Source organism: Cottoperca gobio, chromosome 24, assembly GCF_900634415.1.
Source record: "Cottoperca gobio chromosome 24, fCotGob3.1, whole genome shotgun sequence".
Lineage (NCBI taxonomy): Eukaryota > Metazoa > Chordata > Actinopteri > Perciformes > Bovichtidae > Cottoperca > Cottoperca gobio.
In genome coordinates this window covers 3,438,144-3,455,359 of record NC_041378.1, presented here as the reverse complement: position 1 = coordinate 3,455,359, position 17,216 = coordinate 3,438,144, and the positions used below count along the sequence as shown (strand labels likewise).

Genomic DNA, 17,216 nt, shown 5'->3' with positions numbered 1-17,216 from the left:
TTAGACAGTCCAGTACTTTGCACTCACTAGCCCATCATAATTTAATACCTACCATAATATTATACTATCATATCTGCTGCACATATTTGTATCATATTTTTGCAGAAAACCAGAAAAATCAGAGCCTCCTGTTGCTTTTTCTCCTCGACAACACTGAAGGTAAGGAACGCAACCTGTGCTGGAATAGCGCATACTTAGATTTCAACAAGCAGTGAGTAATTGAATACTCAATTACCAAAAACAGATGTAGAAACTATTTGTAAATGTATTTGTACAGTCCCTCTTTTTTTAATTCCTATGACGTTGGGTAAAAACTGAAAGACTCTGCTGTCCTGAAGATGAAGTGTCACAGTCATTAATACTTATTTTAACTACTGTTCTACAACAAGATACTTTACTTTTAAATGTCCTTGAATGAACCTCTTGGGCCACCAGACAATATTCCGCTACAGCTACAGCAGAAAGAAAACAGACTGCATATTTTAGCTAAATAGTCATTTTTAGAGATGGTGGTATGGAGTTACTCTCATGGCCTTCTAGTCACTAAATAACAAACTTAAATCAGCCGCTTTGATCTTGTTACACACGTTTTGTAGTTCTAGTGAAGCTGAATACAAACACAGTATAGTTATATTCTAATCGGCTGAATTTACTGAATTAGTGTTAATATTGAATTGTCAAAATGTTACCAAGCAGCATGAATAAAATAACATTTTATATCCAGCGGTGGAAGAAGTACTCAGATATTTCACTCAAGTAAAAGCAACAATACTACAGTAAATAAATACTATTTTACAAGTAAATGTCCTGCATTGGATTAGCATTACTTAAAGCACAAAAGGTAAAACTATTCATTATGCAGAATATAAATATAATAAGTGATACATTAATGTGGGCATCACTTTAACTGTAGGGTTATTTTTGAGTACATATAGAGTACTGCTTGTGAATGTCACCAAGGAATCAATAAAGTCTTTATCCAAAATATTGCATCAGAAGTTATGTCTTAGCATTATCATATTTTGTATTATTTATCTGCAAAGTAACTAAAGTAGTAGAAAATAGAAATACTCCAGTACAATTTTGAGGTAGTTGTACTTTACTTGAGTAAAATGTACTCAGTAAAGTATTTAATATTGTACAATATACTCAAACAAACGGTATTATATTTATCATATCACGTATGAGGCCATTTGTTATATATCGCTCATCACTTTTTCACATCTCTCTTACTCTATGCATCTTTTTCTCTCTCATTGCTTCTCTCTGTAACGTGCCAGAGGCTCCCTGCTGTGCATATGAGAGACCGTGGGGAGACGAGGAGGAGGAGGAGGAGGAGGAGGAAAGATTAATGTAGACTTTAGTCTTCAGAGATAATGAGAAACATACAAGCAGACTTCACAGGACATTTATATCTGTGCAAAAGAACAGCTGCACAGCAACATGTTGGAGTTGTGCTGAATTATGTTAATCTGGTGGAAGTGAACTTGATTTATTTCGCTGGAAACTTTGTTTAAAATCAGGCCGATGCATGACGAGAATGTTAAGGTGAAACCATCAATTTGTTTAAAAAAGATAAAGTGCGACTGAGATGTTTGTAGCTTTCCAAAATAAAAAACACAGAGAGAAAGTGTAAGGAATGGAGTACACAAATAGCAGCTAACTAGCTCACTACCTGCAGGACTAACGCTCACATAGTTTTATTTACATGGATAAGGAGAACATCATTTTGTGCGGTTGATGTTCTCCGTCAACAGGATTACAGAAAAACTACAGTCCCGACTTTAATGAAACTTGTGGAAGGGTGTAGCATGTGCTACGGAAGATTATACATTATATTTGGGAGCAATTTCAGATCATGTTATTTACATTATTTTTCACTTTTGTTAACATTGTGAGGTGAGGCTTCTGGCCTTGGCGGAGGTCTGTGCTCAGTTGGAAATATTAAAAAGTCAGACAGATAGCCTACTAGTTTTTATTTAATTATCTCATGAAGATAACATTAGCTTAATTAGGAAGCTAGCTACAGCTGAAAGAAAATCTGCTAGCTACTAGTTTTTCTTTAATTATCTCATTAAGCTAATGTTAGCTTAATTAGGTAGCTAGCTACAGCTGAAAGAAAATCTACTAGCTACTAGTTTTTCCTTAATTATCTCATGAAGCTAATGTTAGCTTAATTAGGTAGCTAGCTACAGCTGAAAGAAAATCTACTAGCTACTAGTTTTTCCTTAATTATCTCATGAAGCTAACACTAGCTTAATTAGGTAGCTAGCTACAGCTGAAAGAAAATCTGCTAGCTACTAGTTTTTCTTTAATTATCTCATGAAGCTAACATTAGCTTAATTAGGTAGCTAGCTACATCTGAAAGAAGATCTGCTAGCTACAGTTAAACCTCTAAATTCAAGGACTCATTGTTTAAAAGAATAATTAAAACCTTGACTGGTTAATCTGCTTGTTAACTGAATATGTTATACGAGAGCAGAAAGCTTAACATGCATAGCAACAGTAGCTAAGGGCAGCACTTTGTTTGGTGAAAACATTTTCTGGTGTCATAAAAATAAGCCTAAAAAACGAACTAACTACTAAGACTTTAAGTCCTATGTAAGTAGGCTAATGACTTTTCCTGAGAAGCTTGTGCACAATAACGCAAGAGAGAGAAAAGTTAGCAATCAAAGCAAATACTTCTTTAAGTAGTAATGCAAAAGGATCCTGGTGTCTTACTTACTCTCATGTTCACCCTGGACAGCCAAAAAGTTCACCATAAACTCACTAATTTGGACAAAACTTGACATTTCATAACGAGCCTTGTGTGTTTCCTGTGAGATATAATGAGTGTTTTTGTCCAGAGGAAACTAGACGAGCAGTTTGGTGGTCGTCCAAGTGGTGCAAGCCTCAGAGGCTGGGGGGAACACCAGACTGTCAATACCTGAAGAAGGCCAGAACATGGAGCGAGCCCGTCTTACTAATGTTTATCTGGCAGGCAGGAAAGATCTGGACCGGACTGCATGGCTTCAGGACAACAGTTAACCGGCTCCATCTGTTCTGAAAATGTTCTCCTCGAATCTCAGATGCTATTGTCTTTCACATTGTTTGTTCGTCTCTTTTATGTTTTCTTCTTGTGACTCCTCTTTCTGTTTAGAGTCATTTGTTTTCTTGTATTTTTTATTTTCCTGGCCAAACAAGTACATTATGAGACCAGTTTGTGCCTCGCATGTGTTTGTTTTTACATTTAAAAGCAATAATTCAATACTTCTGGACTTCTATTATTTGCTTTTTTTGCCAAGTGAAAGGAAATAATATTTAATAAAATTTGCAGATTTTTCTTTTTGACCTGAACTATACTATGATATGTTAAAGGAATAGTTTGACAGTTTGGGAAATATTCTTATTCACTTTCATGCTGAGAATTAGATGAAAAGATTGACACCACTCTCTGTTTGCTAAATATATATTTAGCTTAGCATAAAGACCTTTCCTTCTTTAAGTCTTAAAGTGTTCTCAGAGTATTTCTGCATGTGTGTTTTTGATTAAGTACACTGTGGGGGAGCCGGGTTGTTCTGTTCCAGCAAACAGATAATTGAATTCAGCAAATAAAACATTATAAATAATAAAAACAGAGGAGGTCGGAGTAAATATGTATCGTTTCTGTTCCTCAGTATTGATGTTGGAGAGTGACTCCAAGTAGAGCGGTTAGCAGGGATTTTATACAAATAATAACATGATGTTTGAGTCTGAAATCATTTATATTTGTATCCCTGTAGCTGCACAGGTCCTCTGTAAAAACAACCTGTCAATCATTAAACCCACAACACTTACAGTTGGACCCTCGAGATCAAACTGTCAGCTATAAAGTAAAGTGTGTGTGTGTGTGTGTGTGTGTGTGTATCACTTCCAATCTCTCTTGTAATACGTCAACTGTCAAGTGAAAATTACACAAAATGAGCTAAAAATGAGAAATGAGGCATTTAGTTACAAGTCAGATACACATGGGAAAATGTCTTTCAGGAATTATAATAATTGGCAAATTGTTGGACTTTAGCCTCAGCTAATGTCGGACATATTTCATGTCTTTAGGCAAAAAATCTAAGTGATGCAGTCCAGTTTATTATATTCATATCAGTGTCTGATGAATCCAGGGAATCAGTGAAAGATTCACAATAGTATATACGTATATATATATGTATATATATGTAAGTAATCTAACCAACGTCTGTGTCGGGAGGAGGTCAGGGTCCCGTGTCCCGTGTGAAACGAGAAGTCAACGTTGACTTATTTTATTATCTTTTACTAAAACTAACCAAGTAGTTTTGTTGCCGTAACCACATGTTGACAAATGCGATCTGGGAGAAAATGAGAAACGTAATTGAGAATGCAATGAATAGTTTTTAAAGTCTTTGGATTAATAGAACATCGAATCCAGTCGATGTAAGGAAGTTGGCAGCAGAGGGTTCTGTAACGCGTCTTTAACACCGCCATCTTGCTGCACATGTAAACTGTATACGTGCCGTGCAAGAACGAAGTAGCAACAACCTATAATGGATCAAGGTTTAGCAAACGTTCAACTGTTACTGGTTTGCAGCCAATATATAGTTTAGCAGTGTATAGGCTTTGCATGGGATGTAAACGGTCAATGCATTTACAGAAATACAGTTGATTTCAATTTCCTCCTTTGCTTTTCTATAACTTTCAATGTGTTTCTGGACTTTAGAGACTTCAGTGTCAATTAGCAGAACATAGATCCAGGTACAATAGAAGGAAATTGTTCCCTTTCCCTCCATCAATCTCACAAATGACTACAATCTGTGTTCCATCTGCGCTCTTTTCTTTAACAGAAATATATTATTTTTGCGCTGTCGAGGTTTTCATAAGAGCTTAAGACTCTGATCCTTTCAGTGACACAACGTCCTGTATGGCAGGTTCGGTTCGCGTTAACACCCAACATGTGTGGACGAACGCCCTTTTTCCCACTGACGAACCTCCCGTGGTCTTGGGTCACTCGTTCTGGTAAATGATTATTAAGGTATTAATGGCATGCTTTGAAGCGCAAGACGATCCGAGCCATGCATCACACGATAAGTCAGCCTCGTGAAGTTTGTGACAAGAAAAGTGCACAACGCTGCGATTTGATATTTCTGACAGCCAGCAGCATGTGTTCTCGGTCTGCTTTTCTTTCTCGGAAACCTCAAAAGATCTGTGTCTTGTAAATGATGTCAGGAGAAAAACCGATCTTTGATGGTCCTTTAACAGGCAGAAACACCATTCAGATGGTCGAGGGTTCAAGTCTATTTGATGTGAACATTTCTCCGTCACTCATCACATGGAGAACCACCGTAATGACATAACAAAGGGAAGAAAAGTCTGTGGTTTAGGGAGTTATTAATGTTTTTTTTTTCTTTTCTACCTGAAACCAGATTGGTGGTTTTGTACGAGGTTTACATATATATATATACACATATATGTATATATTTGTGTATATATATATATATATATATATATATATATGATATATATATATATAATATATATATATATATATTATATAATTTTGTTATCATATATATATACATCCACACCTATACATATACACAATATATATATATATATATATATATATATATATATATATATATATATATATCTATATTATACTCACATATCATCACTTTTTGTGTATCTGTATATGTTGTATTGTCTCTATATCATTCTCTATTCTCCTACTTCTCTCTATCTCTCTTCTGTGTGTGTGTGTGTGTGTGTGTCTGTTCTTACTCTCTCTATATATATATATATTTGTATACATACATACACACACACACACACACACATATATATATATATATATATATATCAAATGGTTTTCAAGTCTTGTTGATGTCACTAAACCATTCTTCACCGTGTGCCAGAAACCATGAGATTACGCTGAAAAGAAGAAAGCAGATCTACTGATCCTTTTAAGCTTCCCACAGTTCTTTGCACAGGACATCAGGTGTGGCAGAGACGTATGAGGCCCATAAAGTCATCAGCTCATAAATCTTTGCTCTTATATTGGTCTTTGGATATACGTGCTTTCATTACAGCAGTGTTTCTTCACTGTGGCTGCGTAGGTGATAACAGGAGATCACTTATATAATTGACCTACACTGTTTAATTCCATGATGCTTGTGCTTTTTCAGACAAATGTTGTAAAATCAAAGTTTAAATGTACAATATGTCATGTTCTGCCACTAGGGGTCTCTCAATCAAAACAATAACAAAAGACGGAGTTCGGTGGCGTTTGTGAAGTAAAGTGTGTTTATTAAATATTCATCCTGAGCCCACAGGAAGTTGTGAACAAGTCTGAAAAGTGGAGCAAAAACCTCAAAACGGTTGTATTTTTATTACTCCAAATTAAGAGCAGTTTATCAAAGCAGAAGGAGAATAAAAACTGTTCTACTGTTGTTCATAAGGAACTGTTTTAATGCAAAAAATATATAAAACGGTGTCACTGGGAAGTTTATTACCAGACTATAATTAGTGGGAATATTACTGTAACATAAATTGTTCCAACATGGATTTCTGCAATGAAGTCATATATAAAACATTTAATTTCAGACCGTGTTCACTTCACTGTTGCGCCACATTGGATTACGGACTCGGTGCTGGTCTGTCAATGTGTGGTCAGTTTACCAGCTCGAAGCAGCACATTACTAAAGAAAAGACTTCCTCACAGGATGTTATTATTTTGGGGGATTTCAGTTGATGGTGAAAGAAATTCTTTCCAGCTTTGCAATGTTTTGTTGTTATTGAGCTTGTTCCAGTATCAACTGTAAACTGGAATCTAATGAGAGCTAAATTAACTTTTTATTATAATTTAAATATTTGTACCTATGTGTGTGTGTGTGTGTGTGTGTGTGTGTGTGTGTGTGTGTGTGTGTGTGTGTGTGAGTGTGTGTGTGTGTGTGTGTGTGTGTGTGTGTGTGTTGTGTGTGTTTGTGTGTGTGTGTGAAGGAGCTACAACTACTTCATTGTGCAACCCTGTGACGTAAAAGCAGTGGTTATATTTTCTTACGCCTGAGGCTCAGGAGGGAGAGCGGTCATCCACTAATCAGAAGGTCAGGGGTTCGATCCCCACAGTATGTTGGACATGACTACATGCGTCCTTGTATGTAAAGGTGAGCGTATCGATGAGACTAGAAAAGCCACAGACAAATATGTCCTCTTCCCGATATGCTGTCACTTCTTCTTCTTCATGTGCTCTTACCCGTTTTGTCTGCTCGGTCTCCTCGATCCCCCTTCTCCCCCTTGAACCCTCTTTCTCCTCTGTCACCTGGAGACAAAACAGAAACACATATCTTTACAGGAACAGCAATGCAATCACAACGGGTACATAAAACATTAAACTGTTTCTAGACTCCACTCGTGAAAGCAAATGTTCTTGTGCTCTAATTTAATTTATAACACCTCATTTATTTCTTTTGATGCTGTTTATAGGCTGTTGTTTGTTGTTGTAAAGAAGTAAAGAAGTAACGACCAAAGTGTGAGTTTTTTCTACTTATTATTAAAGTAGGAAAAGCTTCTATAACACCGCTTTCACTGCAAGTTTTAGTGATTACATTAACAGTATCCCGTTTTTAAAGACAGACCAACAACTATTCATCAGCTGAACCCGACACTCTCATCCAAACCCTGTAACGTGTCCAGTCTGCAGCCACAACGTGGGGGCAGAAATGTGAAATAACACACAGAAGCAGCTCCACCAGCGACAGTTTTAGATTTAAAAACCTTCCTTCTACCTCACACCCATTTCCTCTCCTTTGTACCCGTTATATATTTCTTTGCAGAATCATTTAAAAATAGTCTTGCCCTGTAATCTTGCGATATCGGCATAAAATGTAAAGAATTACAGGACACCCAGCCTGCGTCCGGTGCTTAATATACCTCTAAAGGTTGTGGTTGAATGTTTTTCTTTTGTGAAAGGTGAATAAGTTTGAAAGAGACGAAGTAGAAAGAGAGAAAATCGAAGGTTTTGGACTGAAATAAAAGTATTTTTTTCGGATTCATGTTGAAAACAATCCTCTCATTTGTGGTTTCTGCAAAGTTACGCACGACACCTCCCTCCAATCAGCAGCTTGGATACGACTGTTTGTTTTCATTTCAAAATATGATTCTATTCCAAACTCTGGGGAATTACCTCCGAAGCAGGAGAGAGCGTCTGTTTCAGCGCCATTTGTTGCTCACTTCCAGCCATGAGGTTTGAAACCACAAGTCTGTTTTTGCCATGAAGCTATAAGAGGACCAGCTTTTATCCCACCTTTAATTTTCACATTCAAGACCACAGGGGCAGCTGCCAGCCGAGGTGGCACTCTGTCCCACCTCCCATGTGTTGCTGTATATGCGCGTCCATGTCTGTGCAGTGTATCTGACACCACGCCCTGCTTGGGACGAGCCCCAGCTGTCAGTATCACCTCCATCTTGACCACATCCTTAACAACTAAATATTAGTGAAAGAAAAACACATTGGTGAGCTACGGCTGAGCTACGAGAGAGATGCATTTGATTTAAGACCGCAGTAATGTTGCATGCTGGTGGCAGATGAGTGTAAAGTTTAAGCACTTTAAGCTTCACTGATTAACAGGTTTAGCCACGTTAGCAGCTGGTTTGCAGAGTCGGTCTGTTGGTCTTCCAATTTAGTTCGGACTGAAATGTCTCAACCACTCTTAGATGCATTACAATTACATCTTGCACAGACATTCATGGCGCCCAGAGGATGAATCCTATGACTTTCGGGAATCCAAGACTTTCAATGTGTCCAATGATATCATGAAATGTCTTCAGTGCTTCAATTAGCAAATGCTGGCATGTTAACAAGCTAGTATTTTAATATCGTTAGCATACTGACGTTATCTCACATTACTGCTGTACAGCCTCACAGAAGCTTGACTTTAGACTCTTAGTCTTGTCTTATTTGACCAATAAATCAAATTGCTTTGTTTATTCTTAAAGTTGAAGATAGCAGTGACAAAACCAACCAGTGACAATCACCAAACTATGCAGATCTACTGATCTTTTTAAGCTTTTTAAGCTCATTGTTTTGGTTTTAGAGCTGGCAAAAATAACGGTTCAGAACTCGAATCAGTTTTATTTCCAGCAAGTAGCTGGAAAATGAGAAAAGCTCCGATAAACTCACCCTGATGTTTTTCTGAGGAGTTGGTGGTGGAGACCAAAACAGAGGAAAAATGCTATAATAAATGAATACTGGACATATATTCATCAGCTGGCCAAACTCCAAACTATCAGGGCACAGAGCTCTGCCAAGGTAACCTCGCAATGTTAAAATATTATCCGCCCTGTGATTTAAATCTGCCACTAATTCAACGGGTTCTTCCTTGGCCGATACAACACACTTACACCAAGATTCATGAGAATTGGTGCAGCAGTTTTTCCAAAATCCTGCTGACAAACAAACCAAACTGAGAACAGAACGTCCTTAGTGGACGTAATCATTGGTGAAGTTTCTCAATTGGACCGTAAACAGACAATTGTTTGCTAACATGCTAGCCATAACCACTTAAAATATGCATTGGCCCTGTGTCTGTCAGCTTGTTGTGGAGTTTTACTTCCAAGTGGCCAAGAGAATAATTAATCCCAAACTTTAAACACCAAACATATTTTATAACTTGTTCAACTCAGCTGATCTGTGGCGCAGATACCTAATGCACTCCCTGCTCCGCCTACCAACCATTCATCTCTAAAAAAGAAACCATGAAGCTTCCCAGTGCTGTTTTAACAAGCTTTCAGTATCCACAGATGAGCAACTGCCTTCAGCTGACCGTTCACAGAAAGTCTACGAACTCTTCACCCTTCGCTGGTTTGTTAAACCCACAACTCCAGATGGGTGGAGGCACAGACAGACATTGTTATAAACTGTAGTGTAAATGGTCAAACATCCGTGAAGTTCCTTGTTTTCTTCATCTTGTCTCCATTTTTCATTTGTGTGGTGTTTGGAACTCTGTACATAATTAACTTGTCAATCAAACCATGTTGCCAATATTTTTTTCATGTTTGTTCAGAACATAGTGTTTGTTGCTGCCCGAGCGAATTATCCATGTTTCCTTCTGTTAAACCAAACGACAGCATGCAAACTGTGATTTGCAACAAAGTACTACTTCCTCTCGCTTATTTTGACATATTTCACGGATTAAAATACGAGATATGTGTGTGTGTGTGTGTGTGTGTGTGTGAGCAGCGCAGAACTGAAGAAGTCAGTAAAGTGCTGAAACGGGTGTTTTTCTTCCAGTTAAGATCTAGAAAACACAAGTTGTGTGACCGGGCCTTTGAGGTTGATCTTTTCCTGTTTTCGTTACGGTTTGTGGAGTGGAGTGGAGTGTAACAAAGCACATGTTCTGCTACTTTATTCTTCTACTCCCAACAGGCGGAATTTGTACTCTTTGCTGCATTTATTTGATAATACGAGTAAACTAATAAATGATGCATTAGTATAGGTAAAGTTACCCATCAGTATATACAGTAATTAACATATGCTCCACCTTTAACAGCGATGTACACATTAAAGCTGCACTAATTATGACCCAGTAATAAAATATATACTCCATAATGAGTATATTCTGATGCAAATACTTAAGTTCTTGTACTTAAGTAAAGTTTTGAACGCAGGACTTTTACTTATATAGTATTTCTACACTTACATAAGTAAAATATCTACTTACTCCACCACTGGCTTCACAATTGCTTTCACTAACGATGCATAGCTGTGCACAGGGCAGAACAGTTATAGCAGCAAAAGGAACATCTATCTATATAAAAATCCACCAAAACTACAGTGTGGTGCCGAGTGTTGAGCCATAGCAGCCAAGCGCATGCGCTCACTCAGAAGAAAACAGACCAGTCTGGTCCAAGGTTTTGAGAGCGAGTGGCCAACATAGAGACTGTGGGACTCAAACACTGGACATTTGAGCCAAACCCAACTCTGATCACCAACAGCTGTTGGCTAAACACACATACTACGTACGTACATACACAGTGACACGCCCACACGAGAAGACTACGGCGCCTTATCATATTTGTCATGGGGATGTTTTCCAGCACTCTGTTTTTGTTATCGTTGGCACGGTCCAGCTGGTGATGCCAGACTGGAGACATCAACACCCTCGGGGTTTATGTAGATATAGACTGGTGTGGATTAATGAACGAGTGCATGGAAGGAGAGAAGGAGAAAATAAAGTAGCTTCAAGTTATCAAAATGTGTTCATAATCAAAATTCAAAAAAATAATTTTATCGCCAAAATGGGCATCTTATTCTCACGTCTACATGGAAAATATGAACACTCATGTCATAGAAATATATATTTATAGAGTGCACTGGAAAACTGCTGGAAATACAGCATCGAGAAGAATTTCCCGATGCTTTCTTACGACGCATAATAACATATGCAGATGTCACTATTAAATCCTCATTATGGATTTTATAACGTATATAAAAATGATTGGCCGACATAAACTCTCAGAGGGGCAGAAGGCTCTCTGCAAAAGCATATGGCTCCCTGCATACCTTTAGGTATGTAAGGGGAATAATAATCAACTCTTAATCTATTGACGGATTTGTCAACCCATGATGGGATTCTAACTCTTTTATTTGCTTGAATCACACATGACAACTGTTTACATCAGGGGTGGGGAACCTTCGGCCCGCAAGACCATTTGATCCGGCTCTCGACGTAATTCATGAACACACGCAAAAAATCAACTCAAATAATAGATAGTCAGCAATAGAATAAAACAGACGACTGATTTTTCCTGACCACGGGTTAGGGTCCTTGAACGCAACACGAGTGGAACGTGTCATCACGTGGTCACGTCATGTAAAAAAACTTCAATATTAAACGAGACGGTCGTTGACATCAGTGAACGCAGCGCGGCGAGTGTAAAACAGAGAAAGGTGGGTGCGGAATTTCGCACTTTCCAGGAGAAATGGACGAACGATTATTTCTTTGTGGAAGTAAAAGGCCAGTGTGCCTAGTTTGTGCAGATGCGCTTGCGGTGATGAAAAAGGCTCTCGAGCGTCATTACAGCACGAAACATGTCAAACTGCACGAGCTGAAAGGACGAGTGCGTTTGGATAAAGTTAACGCTCTTCAGCGGAGTTTGGCCCAACAAGCAGCATGAAAGAAAGGTGAAATTAATGGGCTGTCTTAAATGTTTTAGCAGAGTTCAATAATTATTATGGCCCTCGTAGGATGTTGTAAACATTTAAATGGCCCTTGATAGGAAAAAGGTTCCCCACCCCCTGGTCTATATGGATTATTGTAATCCTAATATAGCCGTTTCAATTTAAATATCTATATTTAATGCTAGAATATATGTGTTTGCCTTCAGTCTTTAAGTCCATTTGAACTCTGGTGAAGACGCAGTAGTGTCAAGGCTGCAAGCCACTTTTTACGATGCTGAGAAAGATGCATTTATCCTTTTATTTTGTAATACATAGTAAAATATCTTCTTGAATCGACAGCTGATTCGATTGGCACAGACTGTTTCTGAGGAATAAAGAAAGGCAGACATGGATCGTTAAGCAATTAGCTTCTACTGCAAAACATAAAAAGAAAAACAAGTGCCACCTGTTAATGACGTAGGATGTGTGAACGATTTTCTACTCAAAGAGTCAACATGTCAAGCAGCCGTCAGAAGAGATTTGAGCTGTGAACGTGTTGACAAGACTCAGCTGTGAGTTGTACAAGACTTCTGGGAGCTTTTTCTCCTGACTTGTGAGTGATTCACTTTAATGTGACTACTACTGTTACCCCATGAAGCACACAGCACTGTGATTATTACATTATACTCTGATTATAATAAGTAATCTTATGCTTCAATGTGTTTTCTAGATGAATGTTCTTGGCTCTGACCTCAACGGATCAAGAGCAATGAAAAATAACTATAAAATCAACAGTTTTTTGCTTTTATAGAGTAGAAAAGCTGTAGTTATCACCATATAAAGACATGCATTCACTAATACGAGACATAAAAGACATACCTCTGGGACCAGGATGTCCAATGTCGCCTTTTTCTCCCTGAAAACCGTCGACTCCGACCGACCCTTTTATCCCCCGGTTGCCCTGGATCCCCTTTTCTCCTGTAAACCCTGAAACACAAACACACACAAGCTTAACTTAAAGTTACATTCACTGTGTTTTTAAATACATCTTTGTTTCCTGGCTGTTTTAGAATAACAGCTGGAGTTGGTTGTGATTGGTTCCACTAAATAAATACTTTATAAACTCCTTCTAATTAGCATTTAAAGAGAAATGTAATCCATGAATTAGTGGAGCTGCTGTGGTACCAAATCAGAAATCACTATAAGGAGAACTTAGTCTTAACATTCATTAATAACTGATTCAGGTTAGCTGTTACTTGCAAATCATAGCAAGCATCTTTCATATAGAAATACAATTAAAAAGGAATAATATGAGGACTTTATGATGCACTTGTGTTACATTAACACACATCTTTGTGCCGATGCTTCCTCATACGTCTGCACAACACTTTCAAACTGCACAACTCTTCTGCTTTTAACTCAGATACACTGTACATATTGTTTCACAGTCATTTGTCATAACCTTGTTCTACATTTAAGTATCTTGTGCACATTTTTTAAAACTTTATACTAGTTTCTGATTCTGATATTTCCACAAACTGCTTCCTGCTCTTCCTCCCCGCCCTGTAATAATTCACAAAGATGTTCGAAGTGACGCTAAAGTTAATCTTTCACTTCTTCCACCATCTCCCAACGCTTCAAATCTCTGAATGCTTGATGACACTGGAAGAATAGCGCTACCTTTTGTTTTGTTCTATGAAACAATGCAACTCACATTTCCTGAAAAGTCCTCGTCTGTGTCACACAATGAACACTTTAGTTTACAGTAAGCACACTCAATTGTCTCACAATTAAAGTGTTAACAAGTTATTATTTTCACCGTTGAAGAATGAAGCACAACCTTTTGTCAAACGTCGCCGTACCCGGATATGCTCTGATTACACTGTACCAGTAATCTGAGTGAAATAATTACACTGAAAGCATCAGAGACAAAGACACAGAATAAATGGATGATGGATGATGTTCTCTGTGGTTTTTCCCATCTGTCTGCTGTAAAGGGTCAAAAACCCCGTTGGGAAAATGTGATCAATCATATTTTGGAAGGAGTGAAGAAGAGTTCTTTGTGTTCTGCAGGACAGTCCAACGAGATCGTTCAACAAGTCAAATTCTTTTTTATTTATTTTTTTGTGTTTGAGTCAGTTCAGGTTGACAATTATTATTATTATTATTATTATTATTATTATTATTATTATTATTATTATTATTATAATAATAACTGTTTATAATAATAATAATAATAATCATTATTATTATTATTATTATTATAATAATAATAATAATAATCATTATTATTATAATAAACAATTATTATAATAATAATAATAATCATTATTATTATATTATATTATTCAGAATCCTTTAAATTGGGTCTTTTTCAGAAAATTAATACATGCACACATTTTCCACAGGTCTGTTTCAGGCATGCACTTATTCATCCAGATGTGTCTTATTTTTTCCATATATCATGTTTATATTTAATCACATATAATCTTGTTTTATGACAAATACAAGCATATCTAGGATTCGACAGAACGCTTTAATGTCCTATTGATTAAATGTTATTTGTGAGTTTCCACGCAGGTCAAATTTAAAGAGCAACAGCTTGGACCTTCTCTTACTTGTAGCCGTTAATTGCTGAACCCCACAGAGATTGACTTTTGTTTAATCTTTTGAATCCCCTTCCCTAAGAGACGGCTGCTCTCACTAAAGACAACAGTTTATGGATGTTGTGGGTAGTTCTGTTCTGCTCCTCGGGGGGGTTTCCATTCAGTCTGCTATGTTTTCATGATAACTATTAAAGAAGCCTTTTTCCTCCTTCACTACAGTTAGATATTCACTTTTTCCTGGAACTATAGCAGCAGTGGGGGGGGGGGTTTTCCTTTCAGCAGCAAGATAATGCTTCTTGGAAATGTCATGTGAGAGCTGCAGTTCATCGGCCAGGGAATGTGGGATGGATGATGACAGGGGAGGAGCTGAGGGGTGATGATTCAAGAGGTACCAAGCTGGAAGGGTTCCCAAAAACATCTGGATTCATATGGTTGTATCTTACAGTATCTATGAAAAATAGCAATTTCATGGTTCTGACGTGCCAATTCTGTCTTTTTGGGGGAATAACTAGAAGACAAAGATAGATGACCCGTCCCACTGGCCCCGTCTGAAAATAAATCCCCATCCAAAGTCGTTTGCCTTAAGTGGATTTATATGACCTTTTCTATTCTCTGTGCACACTGCATTAATAATACAACCAAGCATAATCACAAAAGCACAGGTAATAACAAGTCTAATGAGCACCTTTCATGCCACTCAAAGCTCAATCCTCTTGCATAAAAATAAAGGCTTGTAACTCAGAAAATGTGGCGTTTACGTAGGACATTTACAGGGCAAGTGCATTTTATGACCTATGGGCTTGTAAAACCATCCGAAAGCAATATGCATTATTTGAAACTCTGCTTGTGCATCTTTGGCTTCGAATTCATTACATCAGAAATAGTTTCAACTCGCAGAAATATCAGATTTTTCTTTTCTTGTATTTGTATTTGTTTGCAGTGGTTGGCATCGAAGTGTCTGCTTGAAAACGCATAGCAGAGTATTTACCAAAATCTCTACCTATTCCTTTTTTAATAGGTCTTCGGGAATTTTCATGCAACTCAATAACTGATGAACTAACCCACCTCTCAGGCCTGTCAACCCAGGAGCTCCGGGGGGGCCCAGTTTTCCAGTATCTCCCCTTTCCCCCTTCGGCCCCGGAGGACCTGCAGAAAGAAACACAATTATGGTCAGAACTGATGACATAGTATTGGTGATATTATGCACACGATGCTAATGCAGGATTGTTATAGTGATCGTTTTCAAGTCCTTTACCACCGACGCTGCCCTGTACGGTTTTATTTTTGATGTCATGGCTGCATATAAATGTATTATATCCATTTCCTAATAACTAATTTCTAAGTAATAACTCACAACATGTCCATATAAATATATATTTAAACTTTACTTCGCTGCACTTCTCCTGGAGAGAAATATAAGCTGCAACAGGGGCTTTTAAAAAAAATATATTTAAAGGTAGAGATTAACTGACCGCCTTTATTACTACAGCATGTTGGATCGCTTATCATGAAAGGTGTTGCCAAGATCAAGGCAGGCAGGAAACATGTAGATTGTTACTTAAAGAGGAAACACATGGGACCAAAAGATGTTTCAGAGAGAGCAACATGTGAGCCCTCATTCCTGCAGATGATGATTTTATCAGTGTCAAGAAACCCTAGTCATTACTTATCATTTATTATAGTTCACACACACACACACACACACACACACACACACACACACACACACACACCAAAATGTAGTCCTTAAAACTGGTCCAAGGATTCAATCCAAAAGGGTTGTTGTACTTGGAAAAAGAGAGAGTGAGAGCGAGAGCAGAGTAAAAGAGAGGAGCAAGAGAGAGAGAGTGTGTGAGCGAGAGATTGAGAGAGAGAGAAGTGAGAGTAAGAGAAGAGAGAGCGAGAGTGCGAGAGTGAGATGAGTGAGAGTAAGAGAGAGAGAGAAGAGGGAGTGAGGGAGAGGGGCGAGAGAGAGAGAGAGAGAGGGAGAGGCGAGAGAGGAAGAGAGGGGGAGAGTGCAAGAGAGAGAGAGAGAGAGAGAGAGAGAGAGAGAGCGAGAGAGTAAGAGCGCCTGCGCTCTTTTCTCGTCCTCTCGCTGTGCGCGAGGCGCTGCGAGCGGGGTGCGGGCGAGGGCTAGCTTTCTTAGGGCGAGGGTGCTAGCGATAGAGGTGAGCGATCGTATTCGCTTATAGACTATAGCGCGAGAGAGAGAGAGAGAGTGAGAGTAAGAGAGAGAGAGAGCGAGAGTGCGAGAGAGAGACATGATCACAATGGGTACCACATGTTTAACAAGGTGGACCACAACACAGCTTGTGCAGGTTTCTGATGCAGAGAAGCTTCTGACCGACTTTCAGATACAGATCTGCCTCCTGCCGCTTCGACCTGCTTCACAACTGGACACACTGAATTGGCGACTTCAGGTCATTAGACTGTGAAAATGTCACATTAAGAAGGGAGGCTGGGTG

General features: G+C 38.3%; 1 protein-coding gene across 1 annotated transcript in view; it reads right to left on the bottom strand.

Moving 5' to 3' along the window:
* scara5 (scavenger receptor class A, member 5 (putative)) overlaps positions 1-17,216 on the bottom strand; it is a 43,722-nt gene that overhangs the window by 11,379 nt on the left and 15,127 nt on the right. The window contains exons 6-8 of the mRNA XM_029425417.1: positions 15,817-15,897; positions 13,025-13,132; positions 7,241-7,306 (exon numbers count right to left, since the gene is read on the bottom strand). Coding sequence (XP_029281277.1) covers positions 7,241-7,306; positions 13,025-13,132; positions 15,817-15,897 — 255 coding nt within the window. The remainder of the gene's footprint in view (positions 1-7,240; positions 7,307-13,024; positions 13,133-15,816; positions 15,898-17,216) is intronic.